Genomic DNA, 27556 nt, shown 5'->3' on the forward strand with positions numbered 1-27556 from the left:
CTTCCGTGCATAAAGATCAGCATTGCCCCTAGCGCATCTCACCTCCAGCCCTAAGGCAGTTTTCTCCTATCTCAGTAAATAGAACATACAATCAGGTTTTACACCCAGACATTGCATTGCCCAGGGACGGGCAGGAGACAGATGGCTTTCTCTATCTCAACTGCCAAGAAGCTTTCTTTCCTCTTTTACTAATCCTCCTCAGCACAAACCTTTTATGGGTGTTGGGCTAGGGGACGATCAGGTCTTTCCCTTCCCACAAGGGCATATTTCAGACTATCACATGGGGAGAAACCTTGGACAATACCTGGCTTTCCTGGGCAGAGGTCCCTGTGGCCTTGGCCTTCCGCAGTGTTTGTGTCCCTGGGTACTTGAGATTAGAGAATGCTGATGACTTTTACCAAGCATACTGCCTTCAGGCACTTGTTTAACAAAGCACATCCTGCATAGCCCTAAATCCATTAAACCTTGAGTCAACACAGCACATGTCTCTGCAAGCACAGGGTTGGGGCTAGGGTTACAGATTAACAGCATCTCAAGGCAGAAGAATTTCTATAGTACAGAACAAAATGGAGTCTCTTATGTCTACTTCTTTCTACATAGACACAGTAACAGTCTGATCTCTCTTTCTTTTACCCATAGCTTTCAATTAAATTTTCTCAACAATTAGAAAGTCAAGTAAACAGCATTTGTTGGGTCAGGCGCGGTGGCTCACGCCTGTACTTTCAGCACTTTCGGAGTCCGAGGCAGGTGGATCACTTGAAGTCAGGAGTTTGAGACCACCCTGGCCAATATGGTGAACCCGCGTACAAATATATAAAAATTAGACGGGCATGGTGGCATATGCATGTAATAGCAGCTACTCCGGAGGCTCAGGCAGGGGAATCGCTTGAACCCGGGTGGCAGAGGCTGCAGTGACCCCAGATCCCGCCACTGCACTCCAGCCTGGGTGACAGACAAATACTCTGTCTCAAAACAAAAGAAAAGAAATAAGTACATAAGTAAGTAAAAGAAAGTAACAGATCTCTTCCACAAATGTGCTGGGACAACTAACTGGATATCCACATGGAAAAGAATACTGTTGGATCTCTATCTCACACCACCAAAATTGTACTTTAAAACGTTAAAAGAAAATGAAGGAAAAAAAAGAGAGAGGAGGAAGGGAGCCCTGCGGGAGGGAGTGTTACTTTGTCGCCCAGGCTGGCCTGGACGGCCAGGGCCAGCGATCCTCCCACCGCTGCTTCCCGAGTAGCTGGGACCTCAGGCTCCCGCCCCCGCCCCCGCCCCAGCATCCTTGCTGTGTTTATCCAACAAGCTGTAACCTCACACCTCTCTGGCCTGAGCACTCCGTCCTGCATCCCATGCGGACGGGTGGCTTTAGGGAAATCTCTGAAGCTGAGCACAGGGTGGACTCTCCCTCCCGAGTGAATGGAGAATAGAAAGGGAGAGGATTTCTGTTCTGTTCTATGGGCCCGTAGCATGAAATCGTACGTTCCGCCAAGGCCGGGCCTTGCATTTTACATTCTAGTTTGCATTCCCGTTCCAGACAATTCCAGGGCTTTTGAATCATGCCTCAGCCTTCCTGGCCGATCTCGCCTCCAAAACCCAGAAACAGAGGTGCTGGGAACAAGGCTGAGAGACGCACAGGTCCCCCCGCTCCCCCCACCCCAGGCCCCGCCCTTTGCGGGTTCTAAAGGGCAAGGTCTCTCCGCCTCGCGCCCCGCCCCTACCTCGCCCAGGCCCCGCCCACCTCCTCGCGGGTCCCGCCCAGGCCTGGCTTCTGTCCTGCGCGCGCAGATTCGCGCAGACCAGGAAGCGGATCGTGTGGAGTGACGGTTCCAACGCGGCGCGTGAGTTCGCCCTGTCTTCTATTGTCTGCGCTTCCCAGGTCCCCGGTCCTTCCGTAGCTGGGACTTGGGATCCCCACAAACCTGGAAATTCTCAGCCGTCTTCCTTCACCCAGAGCAAATTGAGACATCCCCGTGAGAGGCCGGGGGTCGCTTCCCTTTGGGTTTAAGGTCGCCCTGAGGCTGGTCCCGTCCCGCGTCTTTCTGCTATAGGGCAATGTATACACTTTCTATCGCGTAGTTTTCCTGTTCTCAACCTTCTTCTGACTCCTCCCGCCCCGCGCTTTTTAAAGTCCTCACCCCAGAGGTGGATTCTCGCCCTCGTAGGCCCCTGGAGCGCAGCGCCGCTGCCCCAGTCCCGGGAAGGCCGCGTCCTCTGCCTTGTCCTGGGATCCTGCAGACCCACCCTTGTCTTAAGGCGCCATCGCCCCTTCACCCCCGTCCTCGTGCCGGGCCCTGCTGCTCCACAGGTCTCCCCTCCACAGTCGCCGCTTCTCCTGAGCCCGCGTTGGGAAGGTGCCCGGGGCCTGCCCTGTGACACGGGGTGTTCTTGCCTGCCCAGCTCCAGCCCGTGGAAAATGCGCACCCCAGGGATGCAGGCGTCTTACTCCAAACCCTCCTGTGATCGTGTGGGCCAAAGGGATCAGGAGACGGAGAGAGAGCAGTAGAAAACCTGAGACAGAAAAGAAGAATGAGAAAGACCCACAACAGATGGCAAAGTAGAGGATGGGTGAGGGATTTGCCAAGAGACAGCAAAAGTGGAAAGAAAACGATAAGAAAGCAGGAGGAGAAAAGCAACTGGAGAAATGCAGAGAAAAGCTAGATGTACAGAGATGAAGTACAGCAATGTAGGGAGAGGGGCAGCAAAGAGGAAGGCTCATCAGGGTGAGGGAGAGGAGGAGGCATGTGGAGCCGGGGCAGACAGAGCAGAGTGGTGCTGGTGGCAAGGAGAACAGAGGGAGAACCGCAGCACGGAGGACACCTGGAGATCTAGGCTGCCAGAGAGTGGGGTCGGGGGGTATAACAGGGAAGAGAGAATGTAATGGGGAGAGCAGAGAAGGCACAGAGATGGTGTTGTGGGAAACTGAGAAGAGACTGATATGGGGGAGACAGGATGATGTTTATTTAAGGTACGCACCGTTTATTTAAGGTACGCACCATGGGTTTACATCTAAAAAGCTGTGCATTTCAACAAACACATGGTGGGGGTTTTTTGCTTTCAGAAGCTGAATAAAAGCAGTAAATCATATATTGATAGGTCAGGTAATCTATAGCGTAGCGTAACTTGTGTCCTTCCATCGCTGGTGGCCTTGTAGCTGCGTTGAAAGAAAAACAAGAACAGCTAAATACACAGATTTGTCCTTTTTTCTTTTATTTCACCCTTGTTCTGGGAAGGTGGGGGGCTGTCTGGAGTCCGTTCCTTTGCCTTCGACTTCGCAAACAGCGTTATCTTATAACTGTCCTTGAAGTGAGCTTGCTAGGCAGAGGAAAACTGGTTCTTCTTTTCTTTTTAACCTTTGCCTTGCCCTTTACTTTTCTTGGAGTGAATGAATGCATATTTATTTTTAAAATTTCTACCTCAGTTTCCTCCCTTAGATGCTTGTTATAAACAAGATTTTAATAGAAAGCATCACTGTTACTGGATTCTTCATGGAAGAGCAGGTTTTCTTCTTTAGGCACAGGCTGATATTCACGTAGAGCCATCAGCTTAGTGGTAGTCTGCCTGGTTGCAATTGCTTCTATCGTTGATTGAATGTTCTTAACAAGAGAGGTAAGAGGCAAGGGAGTATTAAACAAATTCTTAGTATGGCTAGAACCATTTCTATTAAGGTTTTGAACCTACTGAAGGAGGAATACCAGCCTCTAAAGAGGGGCTCAGGAGCCTACTTTGTCTCAGTCTGGACTGGAACATGGGCTAATTTTTTCATTCTGGCAGTTATTTCTCTAATAGCCTTCCTATTGTCTTGGATTTCTAGGCAACAATTAGTTAGATTAAACTTTCTACATACTCCTCCTTCCTGGGCTAGGAGGTAGTCTAAAGTTAATCTATTTTGGTGGATGGCATTTCTCATTTTCGTGGCTTGCTGGGCCAGTAAGTCGAATGCATTTTCTGTTTCATTAGTGATGATTTCAAGTGCTGCTTGCAACTTTAGGATATGGTGAAGCATGTAAATTGGGGTGCAGTAGCTTTATGACTTACCTTGTGCCCAGGTAGCTGGCCTAGAGTACTGAATTAGTCTTTCAGGGGCCAATCTGTGTCTTTCTAATCTTCTATCTTTATGTCTCTTCTTATGTCTATATCTCTTTTGTTTTTTTCTTTAACGTTATTGTAGACAGCATACCTTCAAGTTTCTCCCTGTTGCAGTGGGAGGGAGAAGAAAGATGGTCTAATTGTTTCAAGTACACAAGCCCTTGTCCACTTTCCTGACAGCTGGCGGCAGCACACGGCGCACAGATCTAATAGAGACCGGAGGGTGCTTGCCAGGTATTGGGAGCTTCAAGCTGATACTAGGTGTGGTTTAGGGAAGAGAAACGGGAGAATGGATTTGGATGAGGTGATCTGGAGTCATGTTTGCCTTGCCACGAAGTTTTCTTTAGTGTTTTATTATAGTATTGCTGTCGTAAACAAGTTAATTCTTCTGAGTCCGTAAAAGCTTTTTCTTAGCGAGCAACACAGTATCTCCTGATAATGGAAGTTTTTAAGAGCTGGAAGCTTGAACTTGTGGGCATCGGTTCAGGGGAAGAGTAGGTTAGAATTAAATTATCTTGTGGCATTAACTGTTTTGCTTCTTTCTTTTTTTTTTTTTTTGAGATGGAGTCTCGCTCTGTTGCCCAGCCTGGAGTGCAGTGGTGCGATCTCGGCTCACTGCAAGCTCCACCACCTCTCAGGTTCACGCCATTCTCCTGCCTCAGCCTCCTGAGAAGCTGGGACTACAGGCGCCCGCCACCACATCCAGCTAATTTTTTTGTGTTTTTAGTAGAGACGGGGTTTCACCGTATTCGCCAGGATGGTCTCGATCTCCTGACCTCGTGATCCACCCTCCTCGGCCTCCCAAAGTGCTGGGATTACAGGTGTGAGCCACCGCGCCCGGCCATTCTTTTGCTTCTTAAGGCCACTGGCCTCGTATGTTAGTCCTCCTACAAACGTAACATGAGGAAACGCTTAAGCTGCTGGCAATGTTTTCACTACCCGAGCAAACAGGTTTTGAGCTAAAGGAGGAGGCTCTGGTAACTTCTGGTCTACGTGCTTATGGAATGATTTAAAGACTCGGAATTGTTGCTGGTCTGGGTTCCTTTTTGATAACGTATCGGTAGGTTGCTGGGTAGGTGTGTGGAGACATGTGTGGGGTAACCCGCAGTCCGCATGGGTAAGTCTGGCTTTAGAATGGTGAAATTTACAGGACGACAGGTTTTTGTTTCACAATCTGGTTTTGCCGGCATTTCAGTAAGCATAATTGGCCTTTGTTGTGTGCTGGGGTGCCACGATATGCAATATTGATAATCTTTTTCTGGCACCCCAGGGACAAGGTGGCACACATACATATTTGTAGTCATTTCTATAGTATCTTAATATAGGTAGGTTACCACAGACAGGTGCATTTAGGCCTGCTGCTGGACAAGCATCAAAATACAGAGAAATAGGCCCTCGGTAAAAGGGAGGGACCTTGGTTTGGTTTAAGAGGGGACTTTCTTTTGACCTTGCATGAATTTTAAACTCTTTAAAATTTGAGGTTATAACATGCATCAGGTTGGTTATTTCCTGGTCACAAATTGACTAATTGAGTAGGTGGTCTGGTTATAAGTACAAGACTTTTTTTTTTTTGAAACGGAATTTCACTCTCGTTGCCCAGGCTGGAGTGCAGTGGCATGACCATGGCTCACCACAACCTCCACCTCCTGGGTTCAAGCAATTCTCCTGCCTAAGCCTCCCGAAAGTCTGTGATTACAGGCATGCACCACCGTACCTGTTTAATTTTGTATCTTTGTTCGAGACAGGGTTTCTCCGTGTTGGTGAGGCTGGTCTCGAACTCCCGACCTCAGGTGATCCACTCGTCCTCGGCCTCCAAAACGGCTGGAATTACTGGTGTGAGCAACCACGCCTGGCCTTTATAGGTACAAGTTCTTAAGCGAGTCCCTGTACACTCATAGTAAATATGGTACAATAGAGTCTTAGTTATACTGTTCCCTGACCAGGTAGTATGTGTGTAGTGGGGACACATTTCTATAGGTGGTTCTTCTAACATGGTTCAGGTGGGTAAGAACAGCAAAACAATGTATAGCATATTCATATCTAGCAAGGACGGAAGAGGTCCTTGCCTGGGGGAGGAGGTTGAGCACAACGACAGAACAATAATAAAATAGTTAGTATTACAAGGAAAACTACTAGTCTTAAGATTTCTTTTTTTTTTTTTTTTTTTTTTTGAGACGGAGTCTCGCTCTGCCACCCAGGCTGGAGTGCAGTGGCCGGATCTCAGCTCACTGCAAGCTCCGCCTCCCGGGTTTACGCCATTCTCCTGCCTCAGCCTCCCGAGTAGCTGGGACTACAGGCGCCCGCCTCGTCGCCCGGCTAGTTTTTTGTATTCTTTAGTAGAGACGGGGTTTCACCGTATTAGCCAGGATGGTCTCGATCTCCTGACCTTGTGATCCGCCCGTCTCAGCCTCCCAAAGTGCTGGGATTACAGGCTTGAGCCACCGCGACCGGCCAGTCTTAAGATTTCTAACCACATTTACTTGCTTGACTAGTCCTGAAGCTTTGGCTCTGTATAGGCTAGTCAGCTTCCGGTGTGTGACTAGAGCAGGGCTTGTCATCCCCTCCAGCTTCAGCCATGCGTAGAATGGTCAGCCTCCGGATGGAGCAGAGCAGGGGTGTCGTCCTCAGCAGCAGCTTGGTCTCATCTCAAGATCAGCCCAGTTGGATGATCTGGGTCTTGCTGGCTGGTCCACTTGTCCTGAGCTGCTGGTTTCAGCTGACTGTGGTGGATCTAAGGCACGATTCCTGCAAGTTTAACAGCAGTGGGTGTGGATGAGATTACAGCATAGGGCTCATCCTATATGGGTCCTAGAGAAATTGGATTCTACTTTTTAACCTAAACAGAGTCTCCAGGTTTAAAGGGGTGTACTGGATCTGTCAGATTTACAGGCATTCTTTCTCGTATTCAGTGATGGACTTATTGCATGGCTATTCTTAAAGCCTGCATTTGCTTTCTTGAAGTTAATTCCTCTAGTTGTTGGAGTTCACTTTTAATTTGACTTATGATTGGACGAGGCCGACTGAACAAACTCTCATAAGGTGAATACCTAGTTTGTTTGGTGGGGGTGCACCTGACTCCGAGGAGGACCATTGGAAAGACCTGATCTTATCTCAGATGAGTTTCTTGGCAGGATTTCTTCAGTAGCTGCTTGAGTATCCAGTCATACATTTTGCTTTCCTTGAGCTTTGCAGCTGACAGTCTGTGTGTAACTTCTATTTTATTGCTCGCAGTCTTGTAAATCTTGCACTATTTCAGCTACAGATGCCAGCCTATTGTCTGACTTTAAAGTTAGAGGCAGTCCAAACCTGTGGATAATGTCTTTTATCAGTACTTTAGTCACTTCTGCTTTCTCTGTCCTGGTGGGAAAGTCTTATCTTACCTTGAAAAGGTATGAATAAGCACTAGCATATACCAATAGCCTCTGGCATGGGGCAGTTCAGTAAAGTTTATACAGAAGTTTCACAAGGCCTGGCTCCTGCTTCTTGAATTCTTGGGGCTGAGAGGGCCCCTGTCATGGGTTATTCTGAGCACAGGTTAAGCGTTGTTTACAGACGGCTGGAGTGACAGCAGAGAGCCGTAGCACATAGAAATGGCACTTGCGTGGCTCAGCACGGTGGCTCACGCCTGTAATCCCAGCACTTTGGGAGGCCAAGGCAGGCAGATTATGAGGTCCAGATTTCTTTTTTTTTTTTGAGATGGAGTCTCACTCTGTCGCCCGGGCTGGAGTGCAGTGGCCGGATCTCAGCTCACTGCAAGCTCCGCCTCCCGGGTTTACGCCATTCTCCTGCCTCAGCCTCCCGAGTAGCTGGGACTACAGGCGCCCGCCACCTCGCCCGGCTAGTTTTTTGTATATTTTTGGTAGAGACGGCGTTTCACCGTGTTAGCCAGGATGTTCTCGATCTCCTGACCTCGTGATCCGCCCCTCTCGGCCTCCCAAAGTGCTGGGATTACAGGCTTGAGCCACCGCGCCCGGCCCAAGGTCCAGATTTCAAGAGCAGTCTGACCAACATGGTGACAACCGACCTCTACTAAAAAAACAAAGAAAATAGCCGGTTGTGGTGGCAGGCACCTATAATCCCAGCCAGTAGGGAGGGTGAGGCAGAAGAAACGCTTGAACCCGGGAAGCAGAGGTTGCAGTGAGCTGAGATCACACCACTGCACTGCAGCCTGGGTGGCAAAGTAAGTCTCCATCTCACAAAAACAAGTCAAAGGTACATCAAAAGTGCCTTTCTCATGTGTAATAGATTTACTTTATTCTCTTTCTGTTTCCTCTTCATTTCTTTCTATATATGTTTCTAATATATATATATATATATATATATATATTTTTTTTTTTTTTTTTTTTTTCTCCTTTGGCAGAATCTCACACAGTCACCCAGACTGGCGTGTAGTTGCATGATCTCAGTTCACTGCAACCTCCGTCCCCCAGTTTCAAGTGATTTTTTTGCCTCAGCCTCCCAAGTATGTGGGACTACAGGCCCGTGCCACCACGCCCAGTTAATTTTTGAACTTTTAGCAGAGATAGGGTTTCATCATGTTGGCCAAGCTGGCCTTGAACTCCTGACCTCAGGTGATCCACCCGCCTTTGCCTCCCCAAAGTGCTGAGCGACCACGCCCAGCCAAGATAAACCTTAGTTTTCAAAATTTATTTTTTAATACATAATCACAGAGAGGAGGCTGCAATGCCAAGCGGAAGAAGCAGGAACCGGAGGATGAGCAGTAGCTGGGTGGGCACCATGGCTGGGATCCCCACCATCGAGGCAGTGAAGTGCAAGATCCAGGTTCTGCAGCAGCAGGCAGATGATGCAGAGGAGCGAGCTGAGTGCCTCCAGCATGAAGGTGAGGGAGACAGGGCGGGCCCGGAAACAGGCTGAGGCTGACGTGGCCTCCTTGAATGGTAGGATCTAGCTGGTTGAAGAAGAGCTGGACTGTGCTCAGGATCGCCTGGACACTGCCCTGCAAAAGCTGCAAGAGGTGGAAAAAGCTGTTGATGAGAGTGACAGAGGTATACAGATTATTGAAAACCCAGCCTTAAAAGATGACAAAAAGACGGAACTCCAGGAAATCCAACTCAAAAAAGCTAAGCACATTGTAGAAGAGGCAGATAGGAAGCCTGAAGAGGTGACTCATAAGTTGGTGATCATTGAAGGAGACATGGAAGGCACAGAAGAACAAGCTGAGCTGGCTGAATCCTGTTGCCAGGAGATGGATGAACAGATCAGACTGATGGACCAGAACCTGACGTGTCTGAGTGCAGCTGAAGAAAAGTACTCTCAAAAAGAAGACAAATGTGAGGAAGAGGTGATGATTCTTACTGATAATCTCAAGGAGGCAGAGACCCGTGCTGAGTTTGCTAAGCGCAAAGAGACAATTGATGACTTGGAAGATACACTGAAATGCACCAAAGAGGAACACCTCTGTACACAAAGGATGCGGGACCAGACTCTGCTTGACCTGAATGAGATGTAGAACACGCCAGTCCCCCCCTGCTGCTGCTCCTCCCTCTGACCCTGACTCCACCTGAGGCCAGCCTGCCGGAAGCTGACCTTTACCTGAGGGCTCATCTTTAACTGGAAGGCTAGTTTCTCTTCTTACCACCCCCTCCTCCCCTGCCTCTTTTCTCCCAAACTGTCTCTGCCTCTTCCTGGAGATTCCAGCTGGGCTAGAGGATGAGTACCTTTGGAAACAACATTTAAGGGAATGTGAGCATAATGCACAATGTCTTTAAAAAGCATGTTGTGATGTAAAAGAAAGAAAAATACATAATCACTTCTGAAAGATGCCTTTGTCACATGCTATAATCAGCTCACATCTTTTTTTTTTTCTGTACAAGTATATATTCCAGTTATTTTCCTGATGACCCCAGAATTTGTTAAATTTTTTAAAAAACAATTTCAGGCCAGGCACGGTGGCTCAAGCCTGTAATCCCAGCACTTTGGGAGGCTGAGGCAGGTGGATCACGAGGTCAGGAGATCGAGACTATCCTGGCTAACCTGGTGAAACTCCGTCTCTACTAAAAAAATACAAAAAACTAGCCAGGCGAGGTGGCAGGCACCTGTAGTCCCAGCTACTCGGGAGGCTGAAGCAGGAGAATGGCGTGAACCCAGGAGGCGGAGCTTGCAGCCACTGCACTCCAGTCTGGGCAACAGAGCGAGACTCCGTCTCAAAAAAAAAAAAATTTTTTTTCAAAATAGTTTCTGTTTGAAACTAGTTGCGTCCGGTTGAGATCGAGGTCTGTATGCTTTCCAGTCTTTATTATTTATTGGAAAACTTTGGTACCTAATACAGAAGGTTGGTTGTGTCCGTGTGTACCTGGTAAAGATGTCAGTGACCTTTTACCTTAACATCAAAATATAGTTTAACCAGTTAGTCTGTTTTTCAGTTTTCTTTCCTTATGTCATCTGTGAACATCTTGAGTTGTAAGCTATTAAGTACATGCTTCCCTCAGGGCCCTCTGATCCCTTCTGGACTAACGTTGAAAGATGGGGCTGGATTGGCATGGAACTGTTGGGGTGGCCACACCCAACACCAGGCCGCGGGGGCTATGAAGTCTGGTGGAGTCAATGGAATGAGAAAAGACAAGTTACGGATGCATAAGGTGGGTCCAGGGGGCCAACGCTAGTATGGAGGCTGCAAAAGACCCAAGCTCTGGAAGCCCACACTAGTTATTGGTGGTCAGACAAAGAAGCAGGTAGTGAGGCTGTGGGGGTTGAAAGGAAGTGGTGCATCCAGCACATGATCTACAGGTGTGTGGTTTAGCATTTATATGGAACATGTTCTGCTACTTGGGATCACGAGGAACATGTTCCTCTAGTTTAAGATACAATTGTTTTATGAGCCTGGAAGTGCTAAAAGCAAGGAACCAGCAAGTCTAGGCACATTCCAGAGGCCATGAGGGGTTTTATGCCCTGTGCCCTGGATTCCATCCAAGCCACGAGGGGTTTGTGGGGAAAAGAAAGAGAGACACTGTTACTATGTCTATGTAGAAAGAAGTAGACATGAACTCCATTTTGTTCTGTACTAAGAACAATTATTCTGCCTTGAGATGCTGTTAATCTGTAATCCTAGCCCCAACCCTGTGCACACAGAAATATGTAGTATGTTGACTCAAGGTTTACTGGATTTAGGTCTGTGCAGGATGTGCTTTGTTAAAAATGTGTTTGCAGGCAGTATGCCTGGTAAAAATCATCACCATTCTCCAGTCTAAAGTACCCAGGGACACAATGCACTGCAGAAGGCCGCATGGACCTCTGCCCAAGAAAGCCTGGGTATTGTCCAAGGTTTCTCCCACTGAGGTAGCCTGAGATATGGCCTCGTGGGAAGGGAAAGACCTGATCATCCCCGAGCCCAACACCCGTAAAGGGTCTGTGCTGAGGAGGATGAGTGAAAGAGGAAGGCCTTTTGCAGTTGAGATAAGAGGAAGGCATCTGTCTCCTGGTCATCCTGGGAATGGAATGTCTCAGTATAAAATTCAATTGTCCATTCTATTTACTGAGATGGGGGAAAACCACCTTATGGCTGGAGGTGAGACATGCTGGCGGCAATAGTACTCTTTACTGCACTGAGATATTTATGTAAAGTCAAACATAAATTTAGCCTACGTGCACGTCGAGTTACAGCACTTTCCTTAAACTTATTTATGATACAGAAACCTTTGCTCACATGTTTTCCTGCTGACCCTCTCCCCACTGTTACCCTGTAGTCCTGCCACATCCCCCTCACTGAGGTAGTAGCGATAGTGAGAGATGGTAGAGATAGTGATCAATAAATACTGAGGGAACTCAGAGGCTAGGGCCCACACAGGTCCTTCCTATGCTGAGTGCCAGTCCCCTGGGCCCGCTGTTCTTTCTCAATACTTTGTCTCTGTGTCTTATTTCTTTTCTCAGTGTCTCATCCACCAGATGGGAAATACCCAGAGGTGTGGAGGGGCTGGACCCCTTTAAGGTTTTATGTCCTGGGCTTAGATTGTAATGCTTGTAATGTGGCAGGGCAGCCTCCCACCCTTTGGCACAGAGCTTGGTATTCCAAAGGCCGCAAGGGGTTTTAGACCGTGGACCTGGCATGTTCCAGGACTCTTTATTTTATGTCGGACTAGCAAGCCCTGTCTCAGCTTTTCTCCAACACTTAGCTTTTCCCCAACATTTAACGCTATTCTAAAAGCACCCAAGTATTTTTATTTATTTTTTTAGTTTTTCCGATGGAGCTTCACTCTTGTTGCTCAGGCTGGAGTGCAATGGTGCAATCTCGGCTCGCTGCAACCTCCACCTCCCGGGTTCAAGCAATTCTCCTGCCTCAGCCTCTCAACTAGCTGGGATTATAGGCATGACCCATGGAGCCCGGCCACCCATGTATTCTTGGTTGAAAAAATTTGCTTATGTCTTAGTTCTACAGCTGAGCCTCTTTCACTGTTTTCAATGTCAATAGCTGTGTGTTCACACTTCTGCATTTCATAAATGTTACTGTGATTTTCTTGTAAGGAAAAATTAAATGTTTGGAATCAGTGGCATCAGAACCTTGTAAAGAAGTTTCTTTAGCCCAGGCATGTGAAAGAGGCTTCTCTAATTTTCAAAGATAGGGGTGACAAAGACCAACCCTTCCCATTAGCCCTTCCAGGCCCCATGTAAGTATTCAGGCACATCTTACTCATCTCAGACCTTCTCAGGGTAACTTGGCGAAAATATCTCTTTCTCAGAACCCCAGTGAGCCTCCCTGCAACTTGGAGATGAGGGGCTAGACTAGAAAAGCTCAACATTAGTGACCCTAGCCCCTGAAATGATTGGCAAAATAGAGTGTGTGTCTGGGTGGTTTTTCTTCTTAGACAGGGGAGTGACCAGTTGTAATTAGAAATTTAAATGGGATGCAGTACCCCAAATACAAAAAAAATTAGAAAAAAAAACCACAAAGGAATGGAAGAAACAGAGGTGTAGACTCAGACACAGAGACCATCTTTGGGGCCTTTCTCTGTATGAGGATATCACAGCGAAATCTAAAGCAGTCACGTCAGTCCCTGGCAGCGAACCCTCCACCGGCTTCCCGTGTTCCCCAGGACAAAAGCCCAACTCCTCACTGTGGCTCCACAGCCCTGTGTCCAGGGCCCCTGCCAGTGTCCAGCCTCCTCCTGGGAGCTTGCCCTCATCTCCTGACTCCCTCTGCCCCAGTCACCTTTGCTTTTCTCTTTTCCCAAACATCAAAACCCTTCCTGTCTCAGGTCACTGTCCCTGCTCTTACCCTATGTCCTAAATGATCACAGCACTGTCCCTTTTCTCCTCCTTCACGTCTAGGTTCAGAGCTGTCTCCCATGCCCTCCCACCCCCATCTGAAGTTCCCTCTGCCCATCAGTCTCTATCACGTTACTCAGGTTTTATTATCTCTGCATCAGTCTCTTCAGAAATGCTTTTTTTTTTTTTCTTTTTTGGAGACAGAATCTCTATTGCCCAGGATATGAGTGCAGTCTGATGATCTTGGCTCACTGTGACCTCCCTTTGCGGGGTTCAAGTGATTCTTGTGCCTCAGCAACCCATGTAGCTGAGATTGCAAGTGTGTGCCACCACACCCAACTAATTATTTTATTTTTATTTTATTTTATTTTATTTTATTTTATTTTATTTTATTTTATTTTATTTTATTTTATTTTATTTTATTTTAGAGTCTCACACCGTCATCCAGGCTGAAGTGCAGTGGCATGATCTTGGTTCAGTGCAACTGCCACCTCCTGGGTTCAAGCGATTCTCCTGCCTCTGCCCCCTGAGTAGCTGGGATTACAGACACCCACCAAGCCCAGTTACTTTTTTTATTTTTAGTAGAGAAGGGGTTTCACTATGTTGGCCAGGCTGGTCTTGAACTTCTGACCTCAAGTAATCCACCCTCCTCGGCCTTCCAGAGTGCTAGTACTACAGACATGAGCCACCGTGCCTGCTCAGTTTTTCTATTTTTAGTAGAGACAGGGTATCACCGTGTTGGCCAGGCTGGTCTTGGACTCCTGAGCGCAAGTGATCCTCAGGGTCTGGGCTGAGGATTGGTCAGGGCTGGGTCTGTACCCTGAAGGGGAGCTCATTCCAGCCCAGCTCCCCACTGCAGGAGCATGTGTGTGGCTCCTCCAGGAGAGAAGCGGGAGTTTTCCTATAGGAGTTTATTGTCTCTGGTGCAGTGGGCAGTAGCGGGGACCACATTTCCTCAGGGTGAGGTCTCCTTTGTATGTTTCATTGTGTTACAGGGAGGGGGTGTCTTGATTCTGAGCAATAAACAACGTGTTTCTAACATTCAGGATTGACTTCTAAACACTCTTGATATATGAGGAAGAAACCCAGAAGAGGAAGAGGAAAGCAGAGGAGTCAGGGATGGCTCTTTCTCAGGTGAGATGATATTCTCGGTGGATTGTTCTGTCTCCTTCCCTTCAGAAATGCTGGGCCTTGGAGTTGGGAATCTTCTCTGAGTCTGAAGCGTCCTGCCTGAGAAGTTTGCTCTCACTCACCCATGCCTTCCCTCAGTCCCTCTCATATTGCTTATATTTTCTCTCTCATGACCCAGTGACTTGAACTTGGGAAGAGGCAGCACTGGGCAAGGTCCTGGGAAGGGCTCACACCCAGACATGGATGGGAGACGGGGTGAGGGTCCCTTGGTGTCAGTGCTGTTGGGCAGCAGGGATTGTTCAGGGGCCACATCTGGATGCTCTGTCAGCTCTCTGTGGACCAGGATTAGAGCAGCTGCTGATGGAAGTCTATCGGGGGAACCCGGCCCCCGATATTTCAACGTGGGTTCTTTTCTATTTCCTTAAGTGTCAGCCAGTCTGAGAAATAAAGGGAAAGAGTACAAAAGAGAAATTTGAAAGCTGTGTGTCTGGGGGACACATCCCATGTCAGCAGGTTCCGTGATGCCCCCCAAGCCGCAAAGCCAGCAAGTTTTTATTAGTGATTTTCAAAGGGGAGGGAGTGTACGAATAGGATGTGGGTCACAGAGATCACATGCTTCACAAGGTAATCAAATATCAGAAGGCAAATGGAGGTAGGGCAAGATCACAGGACCAGGGTGAAATAAAAATTGCTATTGACGTTTCAGGCACGCATTGTCATCGATAACATCTTATCAGGAGACAGGGTTTGAGAGCAGGCAACCAGTTTCACTAAAAATTTACTAGGCAGGAATTTCCTCATCCTAATAGGCCTGGGAGCACGACGGGTGACCGGGGTTTACTTCATCCCTTATGTGCAACCGTAAAAGACAGACATTCCTGCAGCGGCCATTTTAGAGGCCTACCCCTAGGAACGCATTCTCTTTCCCAGAGCTGTTCCTTGCTGAGAAAAAGAATTCAGCAATATTTCTCCTATTCGCTTTTGAAAGAAGAGAAATGGCTCTGTTCCACCCGGCTCTCAGGCATTCAGACCTAATGGTTATCTCCCGTGTTCCCTGAACATCACTATTATCCTATTTTCTTTTCAAGGTGCCCAGATTTCATATGGTTTAAACACACATCGTTTAGGAACAATTAGTGAAGTTAACGCAATCATCACAGGGTCCCAAGGTGACATACATCCTCATATTATGAAGATGATGGGATTAAAGAGATTAAAGTAAAGACAGGCATAGGAAATCACAAGAGTATTGACTGGGGAAGTGATAAATGTCCATGAAATCTTCACAGTTTATGTTCAGAGATTGTAGTAAAGACAGGTGTAAGAAATTATAAAAGTATTAATTTGGGGAACTAATAAATGTCCATGAAATCTTCACAATTCATGTTCTTCTGCCGCAGCTTCAGCCAGTCCCTCCATTTGGGATCCCTGACTTCTCGCAACAGAAGTCATGTATTACTATGCACAAAGTATGTGGTAAATTCTAGAAAAGGCGACCAATATGGAGAAATGTTTCTGCCTAATTTTATACTACGTTTTTAGGTAATTGAGTTACTGTGTTTCTGACTCCAAAAATCTTACTAATTAGAATGGAAAGTTCATACATAGACATGAATGATAGAAGATGTTTTATTCCATCATTAAGAACATGAAATTGGCCGGGCACGGTGGCTCACGCCTGTAATCCCAGCATTTTGGGAGGCCGAGGCGGGCGAATCACAAGGTCAGGAGATCGAGACCACTGTGAAACCCCGTCTCTATTAAAAATACAAAAAATTAGCCGGGCGCGGTGGCGGGTGCCTGTAGTCCCAGCTACTCAGGAGGCTGAGGCAGGAGAATGGCGTGAACCCGGGAGGTGGAGCTTGCAGTGAGCCGAGATTGCGTCACTGCACTCCAGCCTGGACGACAGAGCGAGACTCCGCCTCAAAAAAAAAAAAACAAAAAAAAAACAAGAACATGAAATCAACCTAAATAATAGCAGGAGGTTCATTAAACCATTCTTAGCACATTAAGCTCATGGAGACTGTGGTGTTACTGTGGAGAGACTTCTAAAACAGGTGTTTTCAGTAAAAATGGTGATAATTTTTATTATTATCATTATATTATGACAATATTATATTTCAAATATATGAAGTCTTGCTCTGTTGCCCAGGCTGAAGTGCAGTGGCATGATCTTGGCTCAAGGCAACCTCCACCTTCTGGGTCCAAGTGATTCTCATGCCTCAGCCTCCCGTGTAGCTGGGATTACAGGCACATGTCACCATGCCCAGCTAATTTTGTTATATTTTTATTAGTGACAGATATCACCATGTTGGCCAGGCTGGTCTCGAACTACTGACCTCAGGTGATCTGCCCACCTCAGCCTCCTGGAATGCTGGGATTACAGGTGCAAGCCACCATGCCCAGCCCCAATAATATTATTAAATATATATTTTATATTTAAACATCACATGATGAATATATTTGTTTTGTGGTAAAACTCCAAGCAAAGCTGCAGCTTAGACCCTTGGCCATAAGGCGTCTCCATTCCCTGTCACGTCCTCCACCCTCCTTCCAGCCTCACTGGGGAGCTGCTACTGTCAGTTCTGTGTCAGGTGTCAGAGCAAGTCTCGTACACATGTGTTTCTGCATTGTTATGAGACTTTAGAAAAAGGTCTGCAGTAAATTAAAGAAAAATCTTTTTACAAAAATTAGCTGGGTGTGATGGCACATGCCTGTAATCCAAGCTACTCAGGAAGCTGAGGCAGGAGAATCCCTTGAACCTGGGAGGCGGAGGTTGCAGTGATCTGAGATTGTGCAACTGCACTGCATCTTGGGCACAGAGCAAGATTCGTCTCAAAAAAAAGAAAAAAGTTTTTATGTTTCTGTTTTCACTTTAGGTTTGGGGCTACATGTGAAGGTTTGTTACACAGGTAAACTAGTGTCATCGGGGTTTTTTGTACAGATTATTTCATCACTCTGGTGTGAAGCCCCGTACCCAATAGTTATTTTTGATCTATTTATTTATTTGAGACTGAGTTTTGCTCTTGTTGCCCAGGCTGGAGTATAATGGCATGATGTGAACTCGCTGCAACCTCTTCCTCACAGGTTCAAGCGATTCTTCTGCCTCAACCTCCCAAGTAGCTGAAATTACAGAGGCCTGCTACCATGCCTTGCTAATTTTTGTAGTTTCAGTAGAGACAGGGTTTCACGATGTTGGCCAGGCTGATCTTGAACTCCTGACAGGTGATCCACCTGGCTCGGCCTCCCAAAGTGGTGGGATTACAGGCGTGAGCCACCACGTCCGGCCCCCAGTAATTATTTTTTCTGCTTGTCTCCTTCCTCCCACCCTCCACCCTCAAGTAGACCCCAGTGTCTGTTTTTTCTTCTTTGTGTTTTAGTAAATATTTTACTTTGATATTTGATCCTGCTGGTTGTGAATTGACATGTTGTCCTGTTAGTAAACATGGAGAGCTTGCTCTTTGCCATCTGCATTGGAAATTGGCTGAATGACAAGTGGGCCCTTTGTGATTTTTCTGTGTATAAAGAGTGCCGTAGTGGCTGCCTCTGCGCACACCTGTATTCCTACAGATATCTGACCATTCCTGCAGGTCGGGCAGGTGAAAGGTGATTGCTTCCTCTAGGATGGGGCATTTCCTGTTTTCTTAGATCCCACAAGATTCCCCCCTGCCCCCAATTGCCGAAGTATCCTTTTCCAGCAAGATGAGATTCCTCTTCAGTTAAACAAAACTTGCTACTTTTTGTATATTTAAAGCCTTTATATATATAAACACACACACAGTATACACACAAACATATACATATACATACACATACACACACACAAATGTATATATTTTGAACAACTTTTCCATTTTGAAAGTCTGGGGAAAATGACAAACCTTTGTATTAACCTCTAGTTTTTTGTGTGTGTAGGTTTCATTATTTTGTTGACATATATATATATATATATATATATATGATTTTCATTCTTTGAGTAATCTAGTTTTCATGCATTTTATTGTATTTTGAGACTCGGTCTCACTGTTTTGCCCAGGCTGGAGCACAGTGGCGCAATCTTAGCTCACTGCAACTTCTACTGTCAGGCTCAAGCCATCCTCCTGCCTCAGGCTCCCAAGTAGCTGGAACCACAGGTGCCTGCCACCGTGCCTGGCTAATTTATAAATATATATATATATTACATATATATAAATAATATATAAAATATATATATGTGTGTATATATATATATATTTTGAGATGGAGTCTCTGTTGCCCAGGCTGGATTGGTGTGATTTCAGATCATTGCAACCTCTACCTCCTGGAATCAAGCAATTCTCCTTTGTCAGCCTCCCAGGTAGCTGAGATAACAGGCATGTGCCACTGCTCCCAGCCAGATATTAGTTTCTGATCTTTCACTGTGAACGTTGTCATCTCTGAAGACATCATTCATACTCTGTCTCATCTAGATACTGAATATCACTTGGTGTGTCAATAAAAGTTTCTGGGCTGGGCACAGTGGATCATGCATGTAATTCCAGCACTTTGAGAGGCTGAGGCAGGCGAATCAGGAGGTCAGGGGTTTGAGACCAACCTGGTGAATACGGTGAAAACCCATTTCTGCTAAAAATACAAAATTAACTGGTCCTGGTGGCGTGTGCCTGTAATTTCAGCTGCTCAGGAGGCTAAGGCAGGAGAATCGCTTGATCCTGGGAGGTGGAGTTTGCAGTGAGTGGAGAGTGTGCCTTTGTACTCCACCCTGGGCAACAGTGAGACTCCACCTCAGAAAAAAAAAAAAAAAAAAGTTTAGTAAAACACAACTGGGAAGACAAAATGTGGTAAGAAATCCCTCACTCAGATTTGCTAGAATATTCACTGCATTTAAATCCATGCCTTCACCTCTCTTTTCTTCTCATTTTCTGTAAAGATAAGAATTCCGCCCATAACCATTTGGTTAAAATGTGTTTTCCTTTCAGGGTCTATTGACATTCAGGGATGTGGCCATAGAATTCTCTCAGGAGGAGTGGAAATGCCTGGACCCTGCTCAGAGGACTCTATACAGGGCCGTGATGTTGGAGAATTATAGGAACCTGGTCTCCCTGGGTGAGGATAACTTCCCTCCTGGGGATGTGCCCTTGCATATCTTTTTATTTGCTCTTCTTTTTTAGATACAGTGTCTCTCTCTGTCACCCAGGGTTGAGTGAAGTGGTGGGATCATGGTTCAATGCAGTCTTGAATTCCTGGGCTCGTGTGATGGTCCCACCTCAGCTTCCCCTGGTAGCTGGTACAGGTGCATGCCAGCATGTCGGGCAACTTTTTTAGTTTGTTTTTTTTCCAGACAGGGTCTTGCTGTGTTGTTGAAATTCATCTTGATCTCCTGCGCTCAAGAGATCTTCCACAGTCTCCCGAGCAACTGGGATTCCAGGCGCCAACCCCCATACCTAATTATTGGCTTTTATTTTTAAAATTTTTACATATGTGTGGCCAAGCATGGTGGCTCACGCCTGTAATCTCAGCACTTTGGGAGGCTGAGGTGGGTGGATCACAAGGTCAGGAGATCGAGACCAGTTTGGCCTACACGGTGAAACCCCATCTCTACTAAAAATACAAAAATTAGCAGGGTGTCATGGCACATGCCTATAATCCCAGCTACTCCAGAGGCTGAGGCAGGAAAATCACATAAATCCGGGAATTAGAGGTTGCAGTGAGCCAAGATCACCACTGCACTCCAGCCTGGCAGCACAACAAGACTCCGTCTCAAAAAGAAAAAAAAAAAAATTTTGCATATGTGTCCTTAAGGCTAATATGAGTCTATGAGTCTCTTGTAGACAACATGTAGTTAGTTCTTGTTGATTCAGCCAGTCTTTGCCTTCTGAGTGCAGAGTTAAGTACTTACAGCTGAAGTATTACTGATGGAGAAGACCTTACCTTTGTGATTTTGTTACATATTATCTGTATTTCTTGTAGGTTTTTTTTGTTCATCATTTCTCATTTCCTACTTTTGGTGTTTAATTGCTTTTTTTGTGTAGACATGCTTTGACTCCCTTATTTCCTTTTTTGTTTGTTTGTTTGTTTATGATGGAGTCTCACTCTGTCGCCAAGGCTACAGTGCAGTGGGGAGATTTTGACTCACCACAGCCAACTCCACCTCTTGGGCTCAAATGATTCTTGTGACCCATGCCTGTAATTCCAGAACTATGGGAGGCCAAGACAGGCAAATCACCTGAGGTCAGGAGTTCAAAACCAGCCTGGCTAACATGGTGAAACTCTGTCTCTACTAAAAATACAAAAATTAGCTGGACACCATGGTGGGCACCTGTAATCCTGCTACTCAAGAGGTTAATGCAGGAGAGTCGCTTGAACCTGGGAGGTGGAGGTTGCAGTGAGCTGAGATTGCACCACTGCACTCCAACCTGGGTGACACAGCAGACTGCCTGGAAAAAAAAAATTCATGACCTGCAGAAACTACTCTTTCTCCACTAGAATTCTTTATTTGTGTCAGAATTATTTCTGTGTATGTTGCATTTTCATAAACATATATGTACAATGTTTTTTCATGCTTTTTTCTTCTAAATAACAGAAAAAAAGTTGATTTATGGAGAAAATGTACACTAAACCAGTTTCTGTATCAGTCCTCTTATTTACCTATTCATGTATTTATTTATTGTTGATGAGACGAAATTTTGTTCTTGTCACCCCATGCTGGAGTGCAATAGCACAATCTCGGGACACTGCAACCTCCAACGCCCGGGTTCAAGCGATTCTCCTGCCTCAGTGTCCCGAATAGCTGGGATTACAGGTGTGTGCCACCATGCCTGGCTAATTTCATATTTTAATAGACACAGGGTTTCTCCTTTTTGGTCAGGCTGGTCTTGAACTCCTGCGCTCTAGTGATCCACCAACCTCGGCCTTCTAAACTTCTGTGATTACAGGTGTGAACCACCACACCTGGCCTGTCTTTTTAGATACCTTTACTGGAGAACTTTATATATATTTGTGGGTTGGAATTACTCTTTAGACTTCTTTCATTTCTTTCTTTTTTCTTTTTTTTAAGACAGAGTCTCCCTCTCTCACCCAGGCTGGAGTGCGGTGGTGCAATCCTGGCTCGCTGCAACCTCTACCTCCCAGGTTCAAGTGATTTTCCTGCTTCAGTTTCCCAAGTAGCTGGGACTACAGGCACATGCCACTGCACCCAGCTAATTTTTTTTTTGGTAGAAACGGGTTTCACCCTGTTAGCCAGGATGGTCTCAATCTCCTGACCTTGTGATCCTCCTGCCTTAGCCTCCCAAAGTGCGGGGATTACAGGTGTGAACCACCATGCCTGACCAGCTTCAAAATTTTTAAAACATGTTATTGCTCTAGATGGTTTCAAGTATTGTGAGATTTATAGTACAGTCTCTAAACTTCCTTTGTTTAATCAGATCTGTCAGCCTTTGGTGATGTTGATGATGAGATGTTCCTTTTCCTGTCTGTCATTTCACTGACAGAAATAGCTTAGACTGGCTGGCTGAGGTGGCTCACGCCTCTAATCCCAGCAGTTTGGGATGCCAAGGTGGGCAGATCACTTGAAGTCAGGAGTTTGAGACCAGTCTGGCCAACATGGTGAAACCTCAAATCTACTAAATACAAGAAATTGACCAGGCACGGTGGCTCAAGCCTGTAATCCCAGCACTTTGGGAGGCCGAGAGGGGCAGATCACCTGAGTTCAGGAGTTCAAGGCCAGCCTGGCCAACATGGTGAAACCCTGTCTCTACTAACAATACAAAAATTAGCTGAACGTGTTGGCGCATGGTTGTTATCCCAAGTACACGAGAGGCTGAGGCAGGAGAATCACTTGAACGTGGGAGGTGGAGGTTGCAGTGAGCCAAGATTGCCCCACTGCACTCCAGTCCAGGTGACAAAGTGAGACTCCTGGCTGAGGTGGGAGAATCTTTTGAGGCAGGGGAATCCTGCCACTACACTCCAGCCTGGGTGATAGAGCTTGACTTGGTCTCAAAAACAAACAAACAAAAAAATAGCTTAAACTGGGAGGCTTCAGACGCAGACATTTATTTCTCATTAATTTGGAAAGTGGGAAACCCAAGAGCAAGATGCCAGCCAAATTGGTTCCTAGTGAGAGCCTTCTTCATGGTTTAGCCCGGCCATCTTCCTGCTGTGTCCTGACATGGGGGAAAGAGGAACAGAAAATGAGCTCTTTTGTATCTCTTCTTATGAAAGCACAAGTCCTATTCATGAGTATTCAACACCCATGACCAGATTCTCTCAAAGGCCCCATCTGCAGGAACATCCCATTGGAGAATAAGAACTCTGAACATGGCTTTTGGCCAATAAGAACATTCACACCAGGGAGGCTGCGTCATATTGTTTATATTTTTATTGTGCAATTTGAATGACAAAATGCTTTCTCTGATCTCAGTTTAAACATTTTCCCAGTACACATTCTATGTTTTGTTTTTTGTGCATAGTGAACTAGATAATTAAGGCCAACAATGCATATGTATCTATAGAATTGCTGTATTGCCTGGCTGTTTCATAAACGTAGTTGTGACATCATAATTGCACCCTCTGGCACTGTTAGTCAATTCTTTTTTTTTTTTTTTCAAGATGAAGTCTCACCCTCTCAATCAGGTTGGACTGCAGTGGTGCGATCTCAGCTCACTACAACCTCCACCTCCCAGGTTGAAATGATTCTCCTGCCTCCGCCTTCCAAGTAGCTGAGATTACAGATACCCACCACCATGCCCAGTTAATTTTTTTGTATTTTTAGTAGAGTTGGGATTTCACCAGGTTGGCCAGGCTACTCTCTGAACTCCTGACCTCATGATCGGCCCACCTCAGCCTCCCAAAGTGCTGGGATTATAGATCTGAGCCACCGCTCCCTGCCGTTAGTCAATTCTTATTCCTTATAATGCTGTGTACATTTTTGACTTCATAAATCAGAAGGTAGTGATCTTAACATGTTATTTCCTTTCTTACATTGTGTGCTGGTGGTAAGTAAAAGTTGTGGAGTTTTTCTTAGCAGCGAATTGTTTAGAATTTTGCAGGTTGTATAAGGGTACTTATTTGCTTCCTGGTTTTATGCGTTACAATATTTTACTAATTAATTTTTATGATTGTACATAAGGCTTTTCAGTATGCGGTATGCAGTATAACTGATACAGTCCACTAGTTAATGTCACAAAGTCCCACCGGATGCTGTGGCTCACGCATGCCATCCCAGGACTTTGGGAGGCTGACGCAGGTAGAACACTTGAAGTCAACAGTTTAAGGCCAACCTGGCCAACAAGTTGAAACCCTGTCTCTACTAAAAATACAAAAATTAGCCAAGCATGGTGGCATGTGCCTGTAATCCCAGGTACTCAGGAGGCTGAGGCAGGAGAATCGCTTGAACCCAAAAGGCAGAGGTTGCAGTGAGCTGAGATCAGGCCATTTAATTCCAGCCGGTTGTGATAGAGTAAAACTTAATCTCAAAAATATAAAGATAAAAAAAGTATTTAAAATGTCACAAAATGCCTTTTCTGCATGGATATAGGTAATTTTATGACAGTTATTCAGAAAAACATTGTATTAACTTTTTTTTTTTTTGAGATGGAGTCTCACTTTGTCGCCCAGGCTAAAGTACAGTGCAATCTCGGCTCACTGCTACCTCTGCCTCTCGGGTTCAAACAATTCTTGTGACTCACCCTCCCAAGTAGCTGGGACTACAGTCGTGGGCCACCACACCTGGCTAAATTTTGTAGTCTTTTCTTATCTTCTCAGTGCTGTGATTGTTTGACAATACAGAATTTCCATTGATTTTGGTTATCCTTACATAAACTTGTTGTGGATTATTTACCAATATAGTATTTCATGTGATCCTTTAACATTTATTTCTATACAGCAGATATGAAGAATATATACTTTTCATTGATGTGACAGTGATATTTTTTAGAAACTGTTAGACACTTTAGGGTGCCAGTGGAAAAATATTCCTTACTTTAGGTGACACACGTTTGTGACCTGTCAGTGTTTTGTCACAATATTGGAAATAGGCTTCCGTAAAAGTAATTTGAAGCACATGTAATCGCCCGTTATTTGTTAAAGAATCTTAATGCTTTTCTGTTCCTAAGCTTTGAGGGTCATGTTTGGAAAGTTTAAAATAAGTATTGTTTTTTGTGTCATAGTTACACATTTCAGCATTGTTTACCATCTGTACTTAACTTGAAAATTTTGGTGTTTATATTTTGTAGCTATTTCTTCCAAATGCATGACGAAGGAGTTCTCATCAGCAGTGCAAGGCAATAGAGAAGTGCTCCACACAGGGACTTTGCAAAGACATGAAAGTCATCACATTGGAGATTTTTGCTTCCACAATATTGAAAAAGATATTCATAACTTTGAGTTTCAGTGGCAAGAAGATGAAAGAAATGGCCATGAAGCACCCATGACAAAAATCAAAAACTTGACAGGTAGTACAGACCCATATGATCATAGTCATGCTGGAAACAAACCTATTAAAGATCAGTTTGGATTAAGCTTCCATTCACATCTGCCTGAACTGCACATATTTCACACCAAAGGGAAAATTGATAATCAAGTTGAGAAGTCTATCAACGATGCTTCCTCATGTTCAACAGCCCAAAGAATTTCTTGTAGGCCCAAAACTGATATATTTAATAACTATGGGAATGATTTCCTGAATTCTTCATTACTCACACAAAAACAGGAAGTACACATGACAGAAAAATCTTTCGAATATAATGAGAGTGGCAAAGCCTTTAATTATAGCTCACTCTTAAGGAAACATCAGATAATCTATTTAGGACAGAAACAATATAAATGTGATGTATGTGGCAAGGTCTTTAATCAGAAGCAATACCTTGCAGGCCATCATAGATGTCACACTGGTGAGAAACCTTACAGGTGTAATGAGTGTGGCAAGACCTTCAGTCAGACGTATTCCCTTACATGCCATCGTAGATTTCATACTGTTGAGAAACCTTACCAATGTGAGGAATGTGACAAAGCATTCAGTTTCAAATCAATCCTTGAAAGACATAGGAGAATTCATAGTGCAGAGAAACCATACAAGTGTAATGAGTGTGGCAAGACCTTCAGTCAGGAGTTAACCCTTACATACCATCGTAGACTTCATACTGGAGAGAAACTTTACAGATGTGAAGACTGTCACAAAGCTTTCTGTTTCAAATCAAACTTTGAAACACATAGGAGAAGTCATACTGGAGAGAAACCATACAAATGTAATGAGTGCGACAAGACCTTCAGTTCGAAGTCATACCTTACATGCCATCGTAGACTTCATACTGGAGAGAAACCTTACAAGTGTAATGAGTGTGGGAAGACCTTTAGTCAGAAGTCATCCCTTACATGGCATCGTAGACGTCATACTGGAGAGAAACTTTACAAGTGCAATGAGTGTGGCAAGACCTTCAGTCAGCAGTTAACCCTTAAATGCCATCGTAGACTTCATAGTAGAGGGAAACCTTACAAATGTGAAGAATGTGACAAAGCTTACAGTTTCAAATCAAACCTTGAAATACATCGGAAAATTCACACTGAAGAGAATCTTTACAAGTGTACTGAGTGTGGCAAGACCTTCAGCCGGATATCATCCCTTACATGGCATCGTAGACTTCATACTGGAGAGAAACCTTACAAATGTGAAGAATGTGACAAAGCTTTCAGTTTGAAATCAAACCTTGAAAGACATAGGAGAATCCATACTGGAGAGAAACTGTACAAGTGTAAGGAGTGTGGCAAGACCTTTAGTCAGAAGTCCTCCCTTATATGCCATCGTAGACTTCATCCTGAAAAGAAACCTTACAAATGTGAAGGATGTGACAAAGCCTTCAGTTTCAAATCAAAGCTTGAAAGACATAGGAGAATTCACACTGGAGAGAAACCGTACAAGTGTAATGAGTGTGGCAAGACCTTTAGTCGGAAGTCATCCCTTACATACCATCGTAGACTTCACACTGGAGAGAAACCTTACAAATGTGAAGAATGTGACAAAGCTTTTGGTAGGAAATCAAACCTTGAAAGACATAGAAGAATCCATACTGGACAGAAACCGTACAACTGTAATGAATGTGGCAAGACCTTTATTCAGAAGTCATCCCTTATATGCCATCGTACACTTCATACTGGAGAGAAACCTTACAAGTGTAATGAGTGTGACAAGACCTTCCGTCACAAGTCATCCCTCACGTGCCATCGTAGACTTCATACTGGAGAGAAACCTTGCAAGTGTAATGAGGGTGGCAAGACCTTCAATCAACAGTTAACCCTTAAATGCCATTGTAGACTTCATAGTGGAGAGAAACCTTACAAATGTGAAGAATGTGACAAAGCTTACAGTTTCAAATCAAACCTTGAAATACATCGGAAAAGTCATACTGGAGAGAATCTTTGCAAGTGTAATGAGTGTGGCAAGACCTTTAGCCGGACGTCATCCCTTACATACCATCGTAGAGTTCACACTGGAGAGAAACCTTACAAATGTGAAGAATGTGACAAAACTTTCCGTTTCAAATCAAGCCTTGTAATACATAGGGGAATTCATACTGGAGAGAAACTGTACAAGTGTAATGAGTGTGGCAAGACCTTTAGTCAGAAGTCATACCTTAGACGCCATCATAGTCTTCATACTGGAGAGAAACCTTACAAGTGTAATGAGTGTGGCAAGACGTTTAATCAGAAGTCATACCTTGCATACCATCGTAGACTTCATACTGGCGAGAAACCTTACAAGTGTAATGACTGTGGCAAGACCTTTGGTCAGAAGTCACACCTTACATGCCATCGTAGACTTCATACTGGAGAGAAACCTTACAAGTGTAATGAGTGTGGTAAGACGTTTAGTCGGAAGTCATACCTTACACGCCATTGTAGACTTCATACTGGAGAGAAACCTTACAAATGTAATGAGTGTGGCAAAGCTTTTCATGGGCAGTCAGCACTTTACAAATGTAGTGATTGTCACCACGTCTTCAGTAATGCTACAACTATTGCAAATCATTGGAGAATCCATAATGAAGAGAGATCTTAGAAGTGTGATAAAACTGGCAAACTTTTCAGATGTCATTCATACCTTGAACTCATACTAGATAGAAACCTTACAAATGTGAAGAAT

The 27556-nt window shown here is 45.1% G+C and overlaps 1 protein-coding gene and 1 pseudogene across 2 annotated transcripts; both read left to right on the forward strand.

Annotated features, from left to right (window-relative positions):
- The first annotated feature begins 1793 nt into the window (after positions 1-1793).
- LOC104676042 (zinc finger protein 761-like) lies at positions 1794-27501 on the forward strand. 2 transcript variants are annotated; one of them, XM_010380731.2, is made up of 4 exons: positions 1794-1847; positions 14361-14448; positions 19401-19527; positions 24654-27501. In XM_010380731.2, exons 2-4 carry the CDS (start codon positions 14434-14436, stop codon positions 27470-27472), a joined length of 2961 nt encoding a protein of 986 aa, XP_010379033.2. In that variant the 5' UTR covers positions 1794-1847; positions 14361-14433; the 3' UTR covers positions 27473-27501. The 2 variants fall into 2 exon arrangements, with proteins under 2 accessions (XP_010379033.2, XP_030797881.1); XM_030942021.1 differs by lacking the exons at positions 1794-1847; positions 19401-19527 and having other exon boundaries at positions 14387-14448.
- Positions 8833-9701, forward strand: LOC104676041 (annotated as a pseudogene).
- Positions 27502-27556: the final 55 nt, after the last annotated feature.

This window comes from Rhinopithecus roxellana, chromosome 12 (assembly GCF_007565055.1).
Source record: "Rhinopithecus roxellana isolate Shanxi Qingling chromosome 12, ASM756505v1, whole genome shotgun sequence".
Lineage (NCBI taxonomy): Eukaryota > Metazoa > Chordata > Mammalia > Primates > Cercopithecidae > Rhinopithecus > Rhinopithecus roxellana.